Source organism: Gopherus evgoodei, chromosome 2 (genome assembly GCF_007399415.2).
Source record: "Gopherus evgoodei ecotype Sinaloan lineage chromosome 2, rGopEvg1_v1.p, whole genome shotgun sequence".
Classification (NCBI taxonomy): Eukaryota; Metazoa; Chordata; order Testudines; family Testudinidae; genus Gopherus; species Gopherus evgoodei.
The window spans coordinates 297,938,776-297,959,839 of NC_044323.1; the positions used below are offsets into that span (position 1 = coordinate 297,938,776).

Sequence of the window (21,064 nt, forward strand, 5' to 3'; positions counted from 1 at the left end):
GGGAGGAGCCGGGGGCGGGGCCAGGCGGGTTGCGAGGCGCCCTCCGCCCCCGGCTAGTTTCACTTTCGTCTCTCGCCAGGCTGGGCCGAGCCCGGGTCAGCGGGGGGGCAGCGAGCTGGGGGGGGCTCGGGTGTCCTGGGCGGGGCGGCGAGAGGGCGCGACGGGCCGGGCCGGGCTGTGGGGTGTCGGCCTGCTCCCGTCTGGGGGGTGGGACGGGCCGGGCTGTGGGGTGTCGGCCTGCTCCCGTCTGGGGGCTGGGCCGGGCTGGGCTGTGGGGTGGCACCCTGGACCTGTCTGGGGGGCAGGGCAGAGCTGTGGGGGTTACCCTGGCCCCCCGTCTGGGGGATGGGCCGGGCTCACTGGCCCCCCCGTCTGGGGCATAGGCTGGGCTGTGGGGTGTCGGCCTGCTCCCGTCTGGGGGGCAGGCCAGAGCTGTGGGGGTTACCCTGGCCCCCCGTCTGGGGGCTGGGCCGGGCTGGGCTGTGGGGTGGCACCCTGGACCTGTCTGGGGGGCAGGGCAGAGCTGTGGGGGTTACCCTGGCCCCTGGGGGCTCCCTTGTCTCTGCCCCCCCGCATTGAGGGGTGTGGGGCCAGCACCCTGTCTGGGTGGGGGCACTGGGCACAGCCCTGCCCTGGCTGAGCAGCGGGTGCCCTTGCAGGATGGCGGAGGCGGTGCGGGCACTGGAGGTGCTGGGGGTCCCCCTGGACATGGAGGAGGAGCTGCTGGTGCTGTATTTCGAGAACAGGCGCCGCTCGGGGGGCGGCCCCGTGCTGGACTGTAGGCGCCAGGGCAGTCGCGCCATCCTGACCTTCGAGAGCCCCGAGGGTGAGTGTGCAGCACATGGGCACCAAGCAGGGACATGAGTGTGGGGCTAGGGGCTTAGCCCCCGTCGCCTTGGGCTGGGAGCACCCACACCGCAGCTGGAGGGTGGGGGCAGCTCCCTGTTCTGGCCTGAGCTGGCAGGGCAATGCTGGGGGAGTGCTCTGGGGGAGCAGAGCTGCTGGTGTGTGGGATGGGCAGCCCCTCCTTGCTGTGCAGGGCAGGGGGCTCACAGTGTCTGTCTCTCCCTCCCAGATGCACAGAGGGTCCTTGCCAAGCCCAGTCACACCCTGCAGGACACTGGGCTAGCAGTTCGCCCGGCTGCCCCACGGGATTATGGGAAGATGCTTCTCCGGGGCCTGAACCCCCAAACCGACTGCAGCGTCCTGGAGCTCTACGTGGAGTGTGTGCTGAACTGCGAGAGCCGGCAGTACGCCATCCACCGCAGCCCAGCCGGGGACCAAGCCCTGGTGCAGCTGCCAGAGCTGCTCACTGACTCAGGTAGGGGCTGGCCCCAGCTGGCTATCGGGGGGGGGGGGGGGTTGTCAGTGGAGCCTGCCTGGAGGCCACATGTTATTTCTTGGGGTATACAGGAGGCAGCAGGTGTGGGGGACGCTCAAGGGGCCACAGTGGAGTTTGGAGAGCAGTTAAAGGTATAGAGCCTTAAGGTTCATAACATAATCAAATGTAACATCCCTGGGGTGAGCAGGGGAAACACCACAGCAGCCCACCACAGTAGCGTTTAAGTTCAGAAAGGGGGACTGCACCCTAATGAGGATGTTAGTGCAACAGAAATTAAAAGGTACAGCACCAACAGTGAAATCCCTGCAACGGCATGGAAACTTTTAAAGACACCATAATAGAGGCACAGATTAAATCTAGACTCCAAATTAAAAAACACAGAGAACCAAAACAGGGCTAAACAATGAAGTAAAAGAAGCAGTGAGAGGCAAAAAGGCACCTTTAAAAAGTGGAGGTTTAATCCTGTTGGGGAAAATAGAAAGGAGCCTAAACTCTGACAAATGAAGTGTAAAAATGCAATTAGGAGGCCTAAAAAGAATTGGAGGAACAGCTAGCCAAAGACAGAAAGTAACAGCAACAATGTTAAGAATGTTAGCAGCAGGAAGCCAGTGGGGGCACGGGCCAATCAAGATGCTAAAGGAGCACTCATGGGGGATAAGGCCATTGCAGAGAATGAATTAAGAAGAACAGCCATACTGGGTCAGACTAAAGTTCATCCAGCCCGTTATACTGTCTGAAGCACCTGGCATTGGCCGCTGTCCGCAAAGGGAATGAACACAACAGGGAAGCATCAAGTGATCCATCCCCTGCCGCCCACTCCCAGCCTCTGACAAACAGAGGCTAGGGACACCATCCCTGCCTATCCTGGCTAATAACCATTGATGGACCTGTCCTCCCTAGTCGGGGGGATATGATTGAGGTCTATAAAATTTGCATCGGTTTTCAGGGCTGAGGGATGTGAGGGAGATTACCTGAGCTATTCTTTTTAGGTGACAAATCTGAGGAAATCTGGTGCGTCTGACAAAGTGGGTTTTCACCTATAGACTTTAAGGTCAAAAGGGACCATTATGATCATCTAGTCTGACCTGCACAACGCAGCCCACAGAATCTCACCCACCCACTTCTATAACAAACCCCTAACCTGTGTCTGAGTTATTGAAGTCCTCAAATCGTGGTTTGAAGACCTCAAGCTGCAGAGAATCCTCCAGCAAGTGACCCGTGCCCCACGCTGCAGGGGAAGGCGAAAAACCTCCAGGGCCTCTGCCAATCTGCCCCGGAGGAAAATTCCTTCCCGACCCCAAATTTGGTGATCAGTTAAACCCTGAGCATGTGGGCAAGACTCACCAGCCAGACACCCAGGAAAGAATTCTCTGCAGTAACTCAGATCCCACCCCATCTAACATCCCATCACAGACCACTGGGTATACTTATCTGCTGATAATCAAAGTTCAGTTGCCAAATTAATTGCCAGAATTAGGCTATCCCATCATACCATCCCCTCCATAAACTTATCCAGCTTAGTCTTGAAGCCAGATATGTCTTTTGCCCCCACTGCTCCCCTTGGAAGGCTGTTCCAGAACTTCACTCCTCTGATGGTTAGAAAACTTCCTCTAATTTCAAGTCTAAACTTCCTAGTGTCCAGTTTATGCCCATTTGTTCTTGTGTCCACATTGGTACTAAGCTTAAATAATTCCTCTCCCTCCCTAATATTAATCCCTCTGATATATTTATAAAGAGCAAGCATATCCCCCCTCAGCCTTCTTTTGGTTAGGCTAAACAAGCCAAGCTCTTTGAGTCTCCTTTCATAAGGCAGGTTTTCCATTCTTAGATCATCCTAGTAGCCTGTCTCTGTACCTGTTCCAGTTTGAATTCATCCTTCTTAAACATGGGAGACCAGAACTGCACACAATATTCCAGATGAGGTCTCACCAGTGCCTTGTATAACGGTATTAACACCTCCTTATCTCTACTGGAAATACCTCACCTGATGCATCCTAAAACCACATTAGCTTTTTTAACGGCCATATCACATTGGCTGCTCATAGTCATCCTGTGATCAACCAATACTCCCAGGTCCTTCTCCTCCTCTGTTACTTCCAACTGATGTGTCCCCAATTTATAAATCTGAGGAACTGTCCCAGACTGAGGTGTCATGAGAGGAGATTGTGGAACAAATTGATAAAGTAAACAGTAATAAGTCACCAGGACCAAACAGGATTCATCCAGGGGTTCTAAAGGAACTCATGTGAAATTGCAGGACTACTAACTGTAGTCTGTAACCTATCATTTCAATCAGCTTCTGTACCAAATGACTGGAGGATAGGGAGGAACTCGTTGAGAATTCGAGAGTGGAAGGCAGCATGTGTGAAAGTGATCATGAAATCATAGAGTTTGCAATTCTAAGGAAGGGTAGAAGGGAGTACAGCAAAATAGAGACAATGGATTTCAGGAAGGCGGATTTTGGTAAGCTCAGAGAGCTGATAGGCAAGGTCCCATGGGAATCAAGACTGAGGGGAAAAATAACTGAGGAAAGTTGGCAGTTTTTCAAAGGGACACTATTAAGGGCCCAAAAGCAAGCTATTCCGATGGGTAGGAAAGATAGAAAATGTGGCAAAAGACCACCTTGTCTTAACCACGAGATCTTGCATGACCTACAAAATAAAAAGGAGTCATAAAAAAAATGGAAACTAGGTCAGATTACAAAGGATGAATATAGGCAAACAACACAGGAATGCAGGGGCAAGATTAGAAAGGCAAAGGCACAAAATGAGCTCAAACTAGCTATGGGAATAAAGGGAAACAAGAAGACTTTTTATCAATACATTAGAAGCAAGAGGAAGACTAAGGACAGGGTAGGCCCACTGCTCAATGAGGAGGAAGAAACAGTAACGGGAGACTTGGAAATGGCAGAGATGCTTAATGACTTCTTCATTTCGGTCTTCACTGAGAAGTCTGAAGGAATGTCTAACATAGTGAATGCTTACGGGAAGAGGGTAGGTTTAGAAGATAAAATAAAAAAAAGAACAAGTTACAAATCACTTAGAAAAGTTAGATGCCTGCAAGTCACCAGGGCCTGATGAAATGCATCCTAGAACACTTAAGGAGCTAATAGAGGAGCTTTCTGAGCCTCTAGCTATTATCTTTGGAAAGTCATGGGAGACGAGGGAGATTCCAGAAGACTGGAAAAGGACAAATATAGTGCCCATCTATAAAAAGGGAAATAAAAACAATCCAGGAAACTACAGACCAGTTAGTTTAACTTCTGTGCCAGGGAAGATAATGGAGCAAGTAATTAAGGAAATCATCTGCAAACACTTGGAAGGTGGTAAGGTGATATGGAATAGCCAGCATGGATTTGTAAAGAACAAATCGTGTCAAACTAATCTGATAGCGTTCTTTGATAGGATAATAAGCCTTGTGGATAAGGGAGAAGCAGTGGATGTGGTATACCTAGACCTTATTAAGGCATTTGATACGGACTCACATGATATTCTTATCGATAAACTAGACAAATGCAACTTAGATGGGGCTACTATAAGGTGGGTGCATAACTGGCTGGATAACCGTACTCAGAGAGTAGTTATTAATGGTTCCCAATCCTACTGGAAAGGTAAAACAAGTGGGGTTCCGCAGGGGTCTGTTTTGAGACCGGCTCTGTTCAATATCTTCATCAACGACTTAGATGTTGGCATAGAAAGTATGCTTATTAAGTTTGCAGATAATACCAAACTGGGACAAATATGAGAAATGGTCTGAGGTAAACAGGATGAAGTTTAACAAAGACAAATGCAAAGTGCTCCTCTTAGGAAGGAACAATCAGTTTCATACATACAGAATGGGAAGAGACTGTCTAGGAAGGAGTATGACAGAAAGAGATCTAGGGGTTATAGTGGTCCACAAGCTAAATATGAGTCAACAGTGTAATGCTGTTGCAAAAAAAGCAAACGTGACTCTGGGATGCATTAACAAGTGTGTTGTGAGCAAGACACGAGAAGTCATTCTTCCGCTTTACTCTGCGCTGGTTAGGCCTCAACTGGAGTATTGTGTCCAGTTCTGGGCACCGCATTTCAGGAAAGATGTGGAGAAATTGGAGAGGGTCCAGAGAAGAGCAACAAGAATAATTAAAGGTCTTGAGAACATGACCTATGAAGGAAGGCTGAAGGAATTGGGTTTGTTTAGTTTGGAAAAGAGAAGACTGAGAGGGGACCTGATAGCAGTTTTCAGGTATCTAAAAGGGTGTCATCAGGAGGAGGGAGAAAACTTGTTCATTTTTTCTTTCTTTTTTTTAAGGGTGGCCTTTTTTTTTACTTTGTTAGGGCTGTTGTCTGCATCTTCAGTCATTGATGTCTGAACTTTATTTGATCAGGACAGGCTCATTGATTTTATTATTTATACATACCGTATTCACACATTTAAACTAAACTAATAAGATTATAGCAGAGTTTTGCAAAAATGAAGGTTGCAGCAGCTTTTACAAAATGGAGTGAGCGTTTTAAAACGGGGTTTGAGTTACACTATGGACAGTGTGAGGAATGAGAGTGAACAGAAGCTTCTCTGTAGACAAGTATAATGAATGGCAACAGCGAGCAGAAGTTACAATATTGAAACAGTGCAAGTTTCAGTGATTTAAGCAGCAGTGGATTGAAAGTGAAATTTACAAGACAGGGGGCTGAACGCTATGGCTTTTAACAAGCATATTAATTGTCAATTAGCCAGTTATTGGGGTAACCGGTTTTATGAATGAAACAACATTCATTCATAAAACTTTACTTACGAAGTTACATTAATAAAGTGAACAATTAAAAACCATTTCATTCATCAGTTCTTCAGTATGAATAGCTAATGTGACACCAATTTTTAAAAAAGCCTCCAGAAGTGATCCCACCAGTTACAGGCTGGTAATTCCTGATACATGGTTTTTGTAAAGGGAAATCATGCCTCACTAATCTATTACAATTCTTTGAGGGGTGAACAAGCATGTGGACAAGGGGGTCCAGTGGCTATAGTGTACTTAGATTTTCAGGACTCATTGGTCAGTTTTCAGAACGGAGAGAGGTAAATAGTGGTATCCCCCAGTGTCTGTACTGGGCCCAGTGCTGTTCAACATATTCATAAATGATCTGGAAAAAGGGGTAAACAGTGACGTGCCAAAATTTGCAGATGATACAAAACCACTCACGATAGTAAAGTCCAAAGCAGACTGCAAAGAGTTACGAGGGACTCTCACAAAACTGGATGACTGGGCAGCAAAATGTCAGATGAAATTCAATGGTGATAAATGCAAAGTAATGCAGATTGGAAAATATAATCCCAACTCTACATATAAAATGATGGGATCTAAATTAGCTGTTACCACTCAAGAGAGATCTTGGAGTCAGTGTGGAAAGTTCTCTGGAAACGTCCACTCAGTGTGCAGCGGCTGCCAAACAAGGTAACTGAATGTTGGGAATCATTCAGAAAGGCATAGATAATAAGACAGAAAATATCATGTTGCCTCTATATAAGTACATGGTCACCCTCATCTTGAATACTGTGTGCAGATGTGGTTGCTCCATCTCAAAAAAGATATATTGGAATTGGAAAAAGTACAGACAAGGGCACTAAAACAATTAGGGGTATAGAACAGCTTCCATATGCAGAGAGATAAAAAGACAGGGACTTTTCTCCTTGGAAAAGAGATGACTAAAGGGGGGATATGATAGAGGTCTATAAAATCATGAGTGGTGTGGAGAAAGTAAATAAGGAAGTGTTATTTACTCCTCATAACACAAGAACTTGGGGTCACCAAATATAATTAATGAGCAGCAGATATAGAACAAACAAAAGGAAGTATTTCTTCACACAACACACAATCAACCTGTGGAACTCCTTGACAGATGATGGTGTGAAGGCCAAGACCATAACAGGTTTAAGAAAAGAACTAGATAAGTTCATGGAGGATGGACCCTCAGTTGCTATTTTGGTCAGTTTCACTGTCAGCGTTTTTAAAATAGTAAATTTCATGATTTCAGCTATTTAAATCTGAAACATCACGGTGTTGTAACTGTAGGGGTCCCGACCCAAAAGGGGCTTGTGGAGGGGTCACAAGGAGGTCGCGATATTGCCACCTTTGCTTCTGCGCTGCTGCTGACAGTGGAGGTGCCGTCAGAGCTGGGCAGTGGGAAAGCGGCAGCTGCTGGCCAGGAGCCCAGCTCTGAAGGCAGGGTACTGGCTAGATGGACCCTTGGTCTGACCTGGTCTGACCTTACATTCAGCTTCTTAGGTTTTTAATATGTTTTGTTGGACCTGGTCAGAAGTTTTCAGTCAATGATTTTCCATTGGAAAATTCACTTTCTACAAAATCGTTTTCTGTTGGAAAATGGTTCCCAGCTCTGCTTCTCCCCCTCTCCTCAGAAGCCCGGGCTGCCTCACCGTGCGTTGGCTGGCCGCTGAGCTGCCCAAAGCCAGGCACCGCAGGGAGACTCCGAAATATGTAGAAAACCCCAGTGGAAATGTCCTTTTGACTTGTTCCGAAGCAAAGGGGGATGCTCCAGCTTTGGGCCATTCTGACACTCTGGGAGGTTGTGAGGGTTCCTGAGGAAGGGGTTTCGGGTTTCCAGCCGGCTCTGTGAGCCGCAGGTGAGCAGGGTGGTGGCGTGACATGCCCAAACCCGGCGAGCTCAAGAATGATGGGCAAGTCCAGGGATAAAGGGATCCCCCCTTGGGACCATTCATGCTGGAGGGGAGGTTCAGCGTTTGGCCCTGGGGTTTAAGCCCATCACTGTCTTCCTACCCCTCAGGCTGATCCCTAACGAGGGGGCAGCTTGTCTCCCATCGGCACCTATGGTGTTCTTGCACCTTCTGCAGCACCTGGGGCTGCCACTTCACAGCCAGGGGCCCTGGGGAGCTGTACCTTGGCTCTGACCCTCTCTGCCTATTCCTCTGTTCCCCCACCCCAGGCGAATGGCTTAGAAACTAAACAGGTGATGGGAGTGCCTCCTTCCCAGCTCACCATCACCCGAGCAGGCTAGTCTCTGCCGCGGTGTTCCCCTGCTCCCTCGGCTCCCCCTGCTCTGGGGAAGCCTGGGATGGGCACCCGCTGCTGACTGGAGCCTGCCCTCTCCAGGCGCTGGGTGGCTTGGTCGCTCCTGGCTCAGGAGTGCCTGGTGCTCGCAGCTCCTGGGAAGCGGGTAGCAGAACTGGGAGCTTGCAGCACCTCTGCTCTGCTCATGGCCAGGCTCAGCCATCCTGACCAGGCGTTCCTGATCTCGGAAAGTAAATGGGGTGACCGAGAGTCTGCAGCTGCTGCCCCACAGCCCCTTTCCCCAGCAGATCCCTTTGGGAGCTCTGAGGGGGCTCTCTCCCCATTCTGCCCTTGCCAAGTCTGTGATGTGGGGGTGTCTCTTTCCCCTGCCCTTGGCCGGCTGGGCTGGCGGTGGCAGGCTCATTGTCCTTTGCCTCGGCAGAGCTTCTGGGCATGGAGGAGCGTGTGCGCCGGCGGCCGCTGGATGGGGTGCCGCTGTCTGTGGAGTGGGTGCAACAGACAGACAGCGTGCTGGTGCGGAGCCAGGGCGCTGGGCTGAGCAGGGACCTGCTGGAGCTCTACTTTGAGAACAAGCGGAGCGGTGGGGGCAGCGTGCAGGCCGTGAGGGTACTGGCAGGGGGCAGGGCAGCTGTCATCTCCTTCCAGGACCGGGCAGGTGCGTGGGGCTGGGGCAGGGTGGGATCAGCGCTGAGCTGTCCACTGGGGCTCCAGGGTTGGAGGGCTCCTGGAGGCTGGTCCAGGTGAGGCGTGGGGGGTGGGGTCTGCTGTGAATGCAAGCGGGTGCCTCCAGCCTGACAGTGACGCACGGCCCAGCTCACATAGACCTTTCAGGGCTGCAGGCAGAGAGGCAGGAGACCGCTGCTGCTGGCCCCAGCACACGGTCTGGAGCCCCCCTCTGGGGCAGGGGCAGGGAGCAGAGCCGGGTCTGGCTGTGGTTGCTGGGGCAGTGGGCATGGCACCCCTCCCTTCATGGTCTGGATGCGTCTGTCTTCTCGGGCAGTTCTCAAACCCCTGTGCCTGTTCACTGCCGTGCAGCTGTGCAGCGGGTGCTGGAGAAGGCCCACAGGCTCCAGGAGACAGACCTGGACCTCTCCCCGTACTACGACTTCCTGGAGCCCCCTGACTGCCCCCCGGAGGAGGGAGCTGAGGCCCCTTCCGGGGAGGCGGCAGCAATGGATGGCGGGCCCCAGGCGATCTGTGTGAGAATTGAGGACACAGCGAAGCGGCAGCTGCTGGAGTCCAGCGGGGCCCTGCCAGAGCTGCAGGCTGCCTTCCCGGAGCTGACACTGCGGCTGGAGGAGAATGGGGCCTGGATCTCAGGCGGGGACGCAGCCCGGCGGCAGCAGCTGCAGGAGCGGCTCCTGGACACCCTGCAGGGGATGGCCCAGGAGCTCCTGCCGCTCTCGGCCCAGACCCTCAGCTTTTTGCAGCGTAGTGACGTGCAGGAGGAGGTGGAGCAGCTGCTGGCCAGCCAGGACTTGCCGGCCTGCTACTCACCCAGCGGGAGCGCGCTGAGTGTGACGGCGCTGAGCCCTGTGGCCGCCCGCCAGGCCAGCTCCTTGCTGAGTGCGGCCCTGAGCCCCTTCTGCCTGGCGGTGTCGGCACAGCACCTGCACGCCCTGGGCTCACCGCGCTGGGAGCAGCTCCAGGCCTCGCTGCGCTGCTGCACCGTGTGCCTGGCCCCCGGTGGCGAGCACCTGCAGGCCCTGACGCTGCGTGGCCTGGAGCAGGAGAACAGGGAGAAGCTGCAGGAGTTCCTGCAGGATGCCGCCCTGGACGAGAGCCTGGTGTCCATGGAGCCGGGGATGCTGCGCTACCTGCAGCTCTACTACCAGGAGCTGCTGGCTGGCATCGCCGAGGTCACGCTCCTGCCGCTGGAGGGCACCGACGTCACTGGCTTCAGGGTGAGCAGCTGGCCTCCTGGGGTGGTGTCGGCGGGCGGGGTGGCTTTGGGCCCCCACAGCCATTTGTGGGCAGCCTGCATGCTCCTGCCCCACTGCCTCGTGGGGCTCATTTAAGGCAATGCAGCCCGCGGGGACTACAGGTCCCAGTAGCCAGTGCAGGCAGGTCACGTGTCATGATAGCACTGCATTCTGGGAGCTGTAGTCTGCACCATGCTGGATTGAGGGGGCAGAGGTTGCAGTAAGCTTCATTCACTGTGAACCCCCCCCCCAAACAGTCGTGTTCCCACCCCCGACGTCCCGCGCGGCGGGGTTGAGGGGGTGGCTGGCAATGCGCATGTCGTTTCTCCTCCTCCTCATGTCCCACGGGGCCGGAGGGGGGCTTGCAGTCTGCCAGTGCCTCACGCCATCTCTTGTCTTGCAGCTGAGTGGGGAGGCGGGCGCGTGCCGGGCAGCGGCGGAGTTCCTGCAGAGCCTGCTGGGCACCATCAGCTGCCAGCCAGTGACCCTGCGGCACCCTGGCATCGCTCGCTTCCTGTTGGACGAGCGAGGCCAGAGCATCCTCCGGGAGCTGGAGAGCCGCTTCCAGTGCGTGATTGGGCGGGAGCAGGTCCACTGGAGCCCCCCGTACGCACAGGTACGGCGGCAGCTTGGGGGACGGGGCTCCGGCTGGGACCCAGAATGGGCACAGCTGCTCCTCCACCCTTCCTGCCAGGCTCAGTGCTGGCCCATTGGGATGGATGGGCAGCCACTGGCAGTGGGTGAACTGGACACTGGGTCTGGAGAGGTGTGTGCAGCCCTGGGATGACACAGGTCTCTAGGGGAGCCTGCAGGCAGGCGTGGGGGCAGGCAGCCAGATGAGGACGGACAGAGAGCCGGGGGTGGGGGGGCAGGCCCGGGCAGAGGCTGTTGGTGGTTGGGTGCTGGCAGGGAGCCAGGTTCCTGGCTGGCATCTGGCGCTGACTTCTGTCCTTTCTGCCTGTCTCAGCAGGACCTGGAGCTGCCTGAGGAGCCTGTTCCTCTGAGCTGCCGCCGAGACTCCCTGCCCACTGCCCAGCTGCCCGCTCGCCTGGAGCTTCCTGATGGCGAGACCAGTGACTGCTGCACCACCAACATAGGTAGGGCCTCCCCTGTGAGATTCGGACCCCCAGCGGGCTCTGTCCTGTGCCTGGGAGAGGGACAGGGACTAGAACCCAGAGAGGGGGCAGGCGGCCGGCCCTCCCTCTCCCTGCTGGAGCCCTGGGTAAAGGTCCAGAACTTCCTGGCTCTGTGGGGCTGGGATGGGGGGTTGGTAGCACTGTTCAGGGGCCTGATCCTGCAGCCCCAGCCCCTCTTAAGGGAATGCTGAGGGCCAGGGTGGCAGCACCATTCCCCTGCGCTTGCTGCGTGAGCGCAACACTGCTGTGGCGGCTGGGAGCTTGTTGGCGCTTCTCCGGGCCAGGCAGCCAGTGCCACGGCCCACCCCATGGTACAGAACCCGGCTCTGGCCCCACTGCCGGGGCGGGGGCAGGGGGCAGCCTGGCCGTGCCCTGGGGTCCTGGCTGCTGCAGGAGGAGTTGCCATTTGGCCTCCCCCACCTGTCTGCCCTGGTAAAATTTCCACCTGCCCACTGTGCAGAATGGGCAGCGGCTAGGCCCTGTCTCTGTCCTCCGCTCCCCCAGCACCGGGGCTGCCCCGAGAGTCGGGCACGACCTGTCTGACCTGCTGCTCTCCTGCAGAGGAGATCAAAGGCCTGCTGGCCTCCCTGGAGCCCGGAGACGTGGCGGGGGCTGCCCACCGGGCCGCCCCTGCTGCTGGGGAGGCCCCGAACTTGGCAGCGCCCAGCCCGGAGGAGGAGGAGGATCTGTACACCGTGGGAGAGCCTGGCACCCCTGCGGGGCAGGAGGAGGCGGAGGAGGTGGTGCCTGCGGGGCATGACGGGGAGTGGAGGGGCCTAGCAGATGGGGAGGAGGAGGAAAAGCTGCCCTGTGCCGCTCAGTCGGAGTGCAGCATGGAGGAGGAGGCGCAGCTGCTGCTGGCCATCCAGCAGTCCATGGACAGCCAGCGGTGGGAGGAGGAGGAGCTGCAGCGCGCCACAGAGCTGTCCCTGCGCTCCTACGAGCAGGAGCGGCACCAGGCCCCGGCAGAGTCTGCAGCTGACCTCAACCTGCAGGCTGCCTTGGTGGAGTCCCTGGAGGAGGCACTGTGCATGGCCGGTTCTGCCCAGCTCACCATCTACTCAGCCTATGAGCAGGATGTCAGCGCGCTGCCGGGGCAGCTGGAGCAGGCACTGCGGGAGCAGCAGTGCCAGGAGAAGGTGGCGAGTGAGGCTCTGCGGGCTCTGCCCTCACGCTGCCGCGGGTACCTGGCCCAGCTGCAGCGCCAGCACGCTGTGCGCATCTCCCTGCAGGATGCCACGGCCACCGTGCACGGCTTTGCCGACTACACAGCCCGTGCTGCCCGTGACCTCACCCGGCTCCTCACCCGCCTGCTGCAAATCCAGCGTCCGCTCGGGGAGCCAGCTGCGCGCTGGGTGCGCTGGGAGCCCCCTGGTACCGCCACCCCCTACTCCTCGGAGGCCAGCGCCCTGCTGGAGCAGGCCTGGCGCCGGCAGCAGAAGCAGCTGGATGTGCTCTTTGACGGCAGGCCCTTCACCATAGACTTTGAGCGCATGGAGGAGTACGACATCGGCGGCGCCTGCACCCTGCCTATCTCGCGCACCGAGCTCCCAGCCCCGGAGAACAGCCGCCCTGGAGGTGTGTGCTCCCATCCCCACTGCTGCTGCCTCCAGCCCTGGGGGCTCAGCACTGTCCAATGGGGCCTGTCCTGGGTAGTTCTCCAGCTGTTGTGCAGGCAGCCAGGGCTTGGCAACTGGTGGGTCCTGGTGGGCTGGAGTCAGGGTTCCAGGCAGGTAGTCCAGTCTGAGCTCCTGTGTTGCTTCCCGCCCCTGGTGTGCTAGCCCAGCACCTGGAATTAGAGCAGGGACACAGGAGACTCAGCTGGCATGTGCCACAGTCAGCGAACACCGAGGGGCACTGGTGCCCAAGACCCTACTATGGCAGGGGAAGGGCAAGGTGAGATACCCCCAGATAATCCTGGCAAAGGACCACACGCTGCAGGAGAAGGCGAAACCCCTCTGGTCCCTGCCTGTCTGAGCCGGGGAAATTCCCTCCCAACCCCACACAAGCCATCCGTCACCTCCTGGGCATGTGAGCTGGAACTAGTCAGCCAAGAGCCTGCAGGCTGCTCAGAGCCCTGGCCCATCCCGTCCAATGGCCCAGCTCCAGCCAGGGCCACCCCGATGCTTTGGAGGACGGAGCTGGTAAAACCCAGACTATCCTAGGGGAGGGAACCTGTCCCGACCCTGCAGGTGACCCCTGAGGAACATGAGACAAACTGGAGTGAGCTCCTCCCCCACCAGCACAGCCACCCCTTTGTCCCGTCCCGTTCTCTGGAGACTCTCAGTTGTTGGCCCCACAGCTCTCGCTGGGAGGCTGCTCCAGAATCTCCCCCCTCGAATGCTCAGAAACCTTCTAATTTGTTCCTGGCCCGTTTCTCCCCACTTGTTCTTGTGCCAACGTTGTCCTTTAGCTTCACCAGCTCTTTGCCCTGCTTAACTTTTCCCTGATACATTTATGCAGAGCAATGCCTGGTCAGAGAAGCCAACATCTGCTCTCATCAGACCGGCCCTCCATGCCCCCGCTAATCCGCATGGCTCCTCTCTGCCTCGGTCCTGAGCGTGGGGTCCAGTGTCCAACCCACGTCTCCCCAGGCCTCGTTCAATGGCAGTAGTGCTGTCGCTCTGTCTCTTGGCTGGAAATGCCTTGCCTGCGACATCCCTGGCCTGCATTTCCCTGTTTGACAGCCTAGCATGCTGGTGGCTTGTAGGCATCCTGTGCTCAGCCCCCAGCCCAGGTCTCTCCTCTGTCACGGCCAGCTGACGAGCCCCTGGCCTGGAGCAATAATTCTTATTATTAGACCCTAAATGCCAGCCCTGCACCTCATACTATTGAATTTCATCCCATTCCTGTCGCTCTGGATCTTCCTGGAAATTCTTCCCATCTCCCCCTGCACCCCTGGATTGGGCAGGCCTCTCAGCTTCCCATCAGCCCGTTTCGTTCGCACGCTCCTGCTACTGTATGAGACTGGGCCCCAGACCGATCCTTGAGAACCTCTCTGCGGGGCGATATTACATCTTGCAGCACAACCCTCCCACCCATCCTGAGCCCCAGCTTCCCGAGTTTAACTCCCTTTCCTGTGCCAAAGGCTGCACTGAAATCCCCATGCATCACATCTGCTGTATTCCCCTCTGAACAACGCCGTTATTTTCTCAAGGAAGGAACGGGAGTCTGGCCCGGGCTGCCTTGGTAAACCCGGCTGTGTTATGGCCCCTGTACCACTGGCCTGCAGGAATTTCATTCTGCTTTCCTCCCCCGTTCGTTCTAAAGCCTGGTGTGCTCCCGCGGTCAGACTAACAGCTCTGGCATTGCCTGGATCACTTTTCTCCCCTTTCTTAAATACCTGCATGACATCAGCTGTTCTCCAGGCACATGGTCCCACCCCCATCGCTGGATTTCTTCCCAAGCCTTGAACCCGGACTCGCAGCTTCTTGTGCTGGTTCTTTCAGCACTCTGGGCCCCGGAGCTGAGCGCATTAAACCCTGGAAGATTTTCTTCCATCTCAGCTGTCGGAAATTCCTTTTGTGCCGCCATCCAGCCTCATGAGCATAGTCCCTGTTACCGTCCAGATTGAAAACCCAGCTACGATGTTCAGTGAGCTTTGGGCCATACCTCGAGTGTCTTGAATCTCCTTCCCATCCCCACCCTTCCTTATTGATGGGACTGAAAAACTCTGTGTGTGTGAATGTCCTTGACAAGAGCTAATTCAGCTTGACTTCCAGCACTCCTCCCTTTATCCCTACTCCTCCCACCCCCACCCCCATGTGCTGTTCTTTGCTTTTCCACTCCCCTGAGACACTCTGCTGACTCCTAACAACACTGTGAGGTGGGCCTGGAGCCCTTCCCTACAAACCTCTTCACCTTACTAGGGATGCCAGTTGCAGACAGTTTTGTAGAGTGATGAGGAGAAATTCCAAGCGGCGGCATTTATTTCCTTGATCTCTTCAGTCCAGCTGACTTAGCTAATGAACTCCCTTTGTTTTCCACAGTCTGTCTTTCGGAAATCAAAACCCAGAGCTGATGGCCTGGTTTTGATTCGGTTTAATTAAATGGAAAGTTCATCAGCACACGATCCCTGGATCCGAGGTTCTTTTCCTATGCCCAGCTCTTCTCTGATGCCCTCGCTACTTACCAAAACGGAAGGCAAAATTGCATCACCTCATGTTGGTTCAGTGAGGATTAGATGTAGAAATCTGTCGTCTATCACATCCAGGAGTAAGTGGGACCTACCAGTATTAAGAACATAACAGCCAGACTGGATCAGACCCATGGTCCATTGAACCCAGAGGCCAGTGCCAGGTGCTTCAGGAGGAATGATCAGAATGGCAATTGTTGAGTGATCCATCCCCTGTCATCCAGTCCCAACTTGTCAGAGGTTTAGGGACACCCAGAGCAGGGGGTTGGCTGTTGGCCAGGATAGTCAGAGATTCATCAATGGACCTGTCCTCCAGGAACTTACCTAGTTCTTTTTTTGAACCCAGTTATATTTTGGCCTTCCCCACATCCCCTGTCAGAGAGTTCCACAGGTTGGTGGTGTGGTGGGTGAAGAAATACTGCCTTTGGTTTGTTTGTGTTACTAGCGTTTATTCTCCAGTTTATATCTGGGAAGTTTGTCCCTCCCCATGAGACAATTCCCGAGAGTGTTTCTCTCTGATGATATTAACGAGCTCTCTGTCCAAGTCAAGGGCTGATCCTGGGGCTCTGTAGCAGATCCCTAGCACTGTCCCCACAGACCCTCTTTTACAATCCCCTGCCCAAAGTGATTTGGACCCAAACAACCTCAGTTTTGTCCACACTGTCATTTCGTCTTTCGTTACAGCTCTGTTGCTGTACAACGCTACTCTATCCCCTCGGCCTTCCTTTCCTCGCTCCGAAAGAGCCCAGACCCGTCAGTGCTTGTGTTCCACCCACCCCTGAGCGCGATCCCCCCGTGGTTCTGTAATTCCCAGGGTGATCGCCTGCATCAGCAGTTCTAGAGCCTCCATTTTATTGCCTCGCCTCCTTGTATTTGTGTACAAGCATCTCAGCGGTGTCCTTTGGGCCTTCCCAGTTTCCTAGCCAGGGTCCTTTTGCTCACTGGAACACCTGCCTGACTGCTACTCCGGTCAGCGTGCTGGCCGTTCTCTTCCCCAGCTTGTACTAGAGCCGCCTCCTGCACTGAAGCCAGGCATGGAGATCTCCCGGGTCTGTCCAAGCGTCCTCCCCTTGCTGTGTAGCTGGAAACCCTTCTCCTCAGTTGTGGAGATGCCCCTCTGCGCACCCTGCCCCTTCGAGGCCACGTCGGCTCTGTCAGCCTTGCTGGCCTTGTGTGTGCAAAAACCTCTGGAGTTTATTTGGTGGCTCCAAGACTCTTTTCTTCTTTGTAAATGTAAAAGGGGGGGTGGCCCTTTGTCCCTCTGATGAAGGGGTTGCCACCCTGAAAAGATGGAGAACCCTGGGCTAGATTGTAATGGTCCCTTCTGCACTCCATGTGTGACCCCAGTGCATTGCTAGGGGGCGCTTGTCACGGAGTCCCCGGGCGCTGCTCTGGAACTGCTCCCCACCAAGCCAGTCAGGACTTTGGGGAGCCTTCTCTCCCTCGGAGCAGACTGTCTGCAGGGCAAGAAGCTCACACGGCTTCACCTCCTGGGTCTCTCCTTGGAGCATTCAGCATCCTCTGCCCCTCCGTGCGCTTCCCACAGCGAGTCCACCCCAGCGGGGTCCTGGGGAAGCCACCGGGTCCTGCACCCCCACTTTGCAGTCAGACGTGACTCTTAGCCAGCCAGTAAAACAGAGGTTTATTCGATGACAGGAACAGGGTCTAACACAGAGTTTGTTGGTCCAGCGAACGGGACCCCTCGGCTGGGTCCATTCGGGGGCCCCGCAAGCCAGACAACCCCGTCTGCCCTCACTTCCCGTCCCCAGCCAGCTCCGAACTGAAATCCTCTCCAGCCCCTTCTCTGCTGAGTTCCTTTCCTAGGCCAGGAGGTCACCTGACCTCTTCGTTCACCTTTAGCCATCTCCTTGCAGGAGGGGAAGGGCCCTGGCCATTTGTTGCCAGGAGACAGTGTGTCGGCCATTTATGCACAATGGAGACTTAAGAAATGCATAGGGGAAACTGAGGCGTGCACACAGCATTCAGAGAAAACATTAAGAACAGTCCCACTTCATCACAGCGCTGTGCTGCAGGCAGTGGGTTGGGGGCTCGATATGGGATGCTGGCCCAATTACCACAGCGTGGTGCCAGGGACGCTGTGCTGCAGGGGCTTGGTAGGGGGTGCTGACCCCATGCTGTGCAAGGGGGTGGGTCTGGTATCCACCTGCTTGGTGACGTCCTGTTCTCCACCCACCCCACCCCACCCCCCCAGCCATGGAAGAGAAGGGCCTCGAGATGGACCTGGACGAGGAGGTGAAGCTGGTGCCACTGGCCCAGGGCTCGGAGGAGTTCCGCGACATCGTGCGCCAGTTCTATGACACACTGGAGGACTTCCACAACAAGATTCGCATTGTGAAGGTACACGGGGGGCAGCACAGCCGGGCCAATTCCTCTGCCCACCCCTGCGGCCATAGCTGTGCCAGGGGCTGGCTGTTGGATTTCGTTTACCCATGTCCCCTTGTGAACTGGTGCACAAGGAGTGGATGGGAGAACATTTATTCTGCATATCGAGGGCACGCTGCTGCAGCCTGGTCCCCGCTGGTCACCAGACAGGTGGGTGGGTGCTGGGGTTTGCCCATCTCACACAGGCCCCTGGCAGGCTGTGGCACAGACAGTTCCAGACTGACTAAGGTGGACTCTCAGGCAAGCACCATTACCCTGTGGGACTCCCTGCTACTTGATGCTGGTGCAGTCTTGTTCCGAAAGGATGGGCTGTGCCTGGGACCTTACTCCCCATGGTTCTGTGTGCGCCCCCTGCTGGCTGTGCCAGTGCCTGTGAGGCAGTCTGGTACCCCAGCACTCCCTGGCTGTTCTAGGGGTGTTCCCCACTCTCACCACTGTTCTGGGAGTCTGGGGCAGGGCCCGCCTGAGCCTGGGTGTGAGCTGGTACCACCCCCCGCCCAGACTCGGGAGCTGCTGGCGATCCTGGGGGAGCCCATGGACCCCGCATGGTGCGTTATCCCCTCACTGCCTACTAGGGGCGCCTGTCCCTCCCCATGGCACAGGCTGGTCTGGCTGGGCCCTGGCTGACCTGTGTCCCTGCGGCAGGTGGAAAAGCTGATCCACCCACTGCTGTACAAGCAGTACCAGCTGAAGAAGGCCTGCATGGAGAAGGCATGCGGCCACGAGGCCGTGGAGCGGCTCCTCTTCCACGGCACCACGGAGGAAGCCAGCCGGGAGATCTGCCAGCATGGCTTCAACCGCAGCTTCTGCGGCAAGAACGGTGAGCAGGCGGGGGCGGGAGTGGGAGCAGTACAGGGAGGGACCAGGCGCATGTGGAACTTGGGGTTTCCAAGACACCTCCATGCACAGGAGGGAACTGATGTCTCTGGAAGTCACTCCCTGCTCCAGCCCTGAACATTTCTCCCAGAGTGGGGCATAGAACCCAGGAGTTCTGGCTCCCAGCCTCTCTGCTCTAACCACTAGACCCCCCTCCCCTCCCCAAGCTGGGGACAGATCCCAGGAGTCCTGGCTCCCAGCCCCCCTGTAACCACTGGGCTTCACTCCTCTCCCAGATCTGAGGTAGAACCCAGGTGTCCTGGTGCAGGTGGCAGCCTGCCCCCTATCCAGGCTGTGCTGTGGGTGCTGCAGCCTGGAGCCTGCTGTGCTAACCCTGCGCCCTCTGCATCCTGCTCTCCAGCCACACTCTACGGGCACGGGGTCTACTTTGCAGTGAATGCCGTGTTGTCGGTGCAGGAGCAGTACTCCCCACGCAGCGCCGACGGCAACAAATACGTCTTTGTGGCCAAGACCCTGACAGGGGACTACACGGCTGGCAGCCGGGACATACGGGCGCCGCCCCTGAAGGAGGCGGCTGAGGCCCCACTGCGCTATGACAGTGTGGTTGACAACCCCAAGAAGCCGGCCATCTTCGTCATCTTCAATGACACGCAGGCCTATCCGCAGTACCTCATCACCTGCCAGCTGTCCAAGCCTCCGGCGCTACGCTGAGCCACTGGGCGTGGGCTGGGTCACCCTGCTCCAGCTCACAGCCTGCCGTGTGCCCCTCTGTGCCTGCGGCTCTCAACCCCAAGCAGGCTGCCCTGCCCTGGGCCAGCATGGCTGGGAGGGGAGAAGACGCCTCCACAGCCGAACTGTGCCCTGTGGAGAGGCCAGGCATCTGTCCCTGCCCAGTGAGCTCCTCTTGCGTGGCCAGGGCCACGCAACTCAACAGGAAGCTGGGCTGCTCTGGGTCCCCAGGCCCCATTGCATGGCAGGGAGCCCCCAGTTCCCAGCCTCTCAGACATTGTATAGTCCCTCTGCCCATTGCTCGAGTACAGCGCCCAAGGGCCAGTGCCACGGCTCTGTTGGGGTAGGACCAGGAGCTGAACCCCACAAGTCATGGAGAGCCCTGGAAACCGGACCCAGAATAAAGAGTCAGACAGCAGCCTGAGCCTCTCCCTCTGTGTCCCTGAGCTCCGGGGGGGTGGGGTCTGGGGGGGGGTCACTCCTTGGAGCATCTATGTGCTGTCAGGCTCTGCTGCTTGGGGATAAGAGCCTTCTGCTGCCGGCGCCTGGAGTCGCACTGGGGGTGGGGCTGTGTGGGGGCAGGGGGCAGTCCCATGGCTGACAGCCCCCCCCTCCGCCCCCCATAAATGATCTGGAAAAAGGGATAAACTGTGAGGTGCCAAAATTTGCAGATGATACAAAATTACTCACAATAATTAAATCCCAGGCAGACTGCGAAGAGCTACAAAGGGATCTCACAAAACCAGATGTCTGGGCAGCAGAATGGCAGATGAAATTCAGTGGTGATAAATGCAAAGTCATGCACATTGGAAAACATCATCCCAACTATCCATGTAAAATGATGGGGTCTAAATTAGCTCTTACCACTCAAGAAGCATCTTAGAGTCCGTGCAGATAGTTCTCTGAAAACATCCACTCACTGTGCAGAGGCAGTCAAAATAAGTAAACAGAAGTTGGGAATCGTTAAGAAGAGGAGAGATGAGACAGAAAATATAGGGCTTTCCTATAAAATCCATGGCACGCCCACATCTTGAATACTGCGTGCAGATTAGAGACAGAAACGGTTAAATGGTTACGTGTAAGCATTAGACTTACTGCTGATTGGCTCTTAACCATTAACCCCGGTGGTCAGCCGGCTGGGAGTCACCTTGGTTAACTGGTTAAACGATATAATTTTAATTGTTTAACCAGTTAACTTTTTAGACCAATATTTACATCCTTAGTGCAGATGTGGTCGCCCCATCTCAAAAAAAGATATATTGGAATTGGAAACGGTACAGAAAAGGGCAAGAAAAATGACTAGGGGTCTGGAACAGCTGTCATGTGAGGAGAGATTAATAAGACTGGGACTTTTCATCTTGGAAAAGAGACGACTAAGGGGGGATCTGATAGAGGTCTATAAATTCAGGACTGGTGTGAAGAAAGTAAATAAGGAAGTGTTGTTTACTCCTTCTCATAACACAACTACTAGGGGTCACGAAATGAAATAAATAGGCAGCAGGTTTAAAACAAACAAAAGGCAGTATTTCTTCACCT

General features: G+C 55.5%; 1 protein-coding gene across 4 annotated transcripts; it reads left to right on the plus strand.

The window, feature by feature from the left end:
• Positions 1-8: 8 nt before the first annotated feature.
• PARP10 (poly(ADP-ribose) polymerase family member 10) lies at positions 9-19,952 on the plus strand. Of its 4 annotated transcripts, XM_030554089.1 has the most exons (12): positions 9-95; positions 660-826; positions 1,076-1,321; positions 8,788-9,021; positions 9,402-10,270; positions 10,692-10,904; positions 11,256-11,385; positions 11,986-12,164; positions 12,216-13,002; positions 17,772-17,917; positions 18,608-18,782; positions 19,200-19,952. In XM_030554089.1, the coding sequence occupies exons 2-12, from the start codon at positions 661-663 to the stop codon at positions 19,508-19,510; spliced, it is 3,456 nt and encodes a 1,151-aa protein (XP_030409949.1). In that variant the 5' UTR covers positions 9-95; position 660; the 3' UTR covers positions 19,511-19,952. The 4 variants fall into 4 exon arrangements, with proteins under 4 accessions (XP_030409949.1, XP_030409947.1, XP_030409948.1 ...); XM_030554087.1 differs by having other exon boundaries at positions 11,986-13,002; XM_030554088.1 differs by having other exon boundaries at positions 11,259-11,385; positions 11,986-13,002.
• The last annotated feature ends 1,112 nt before the right edge of the window (positions 19,953-21,064 follow it).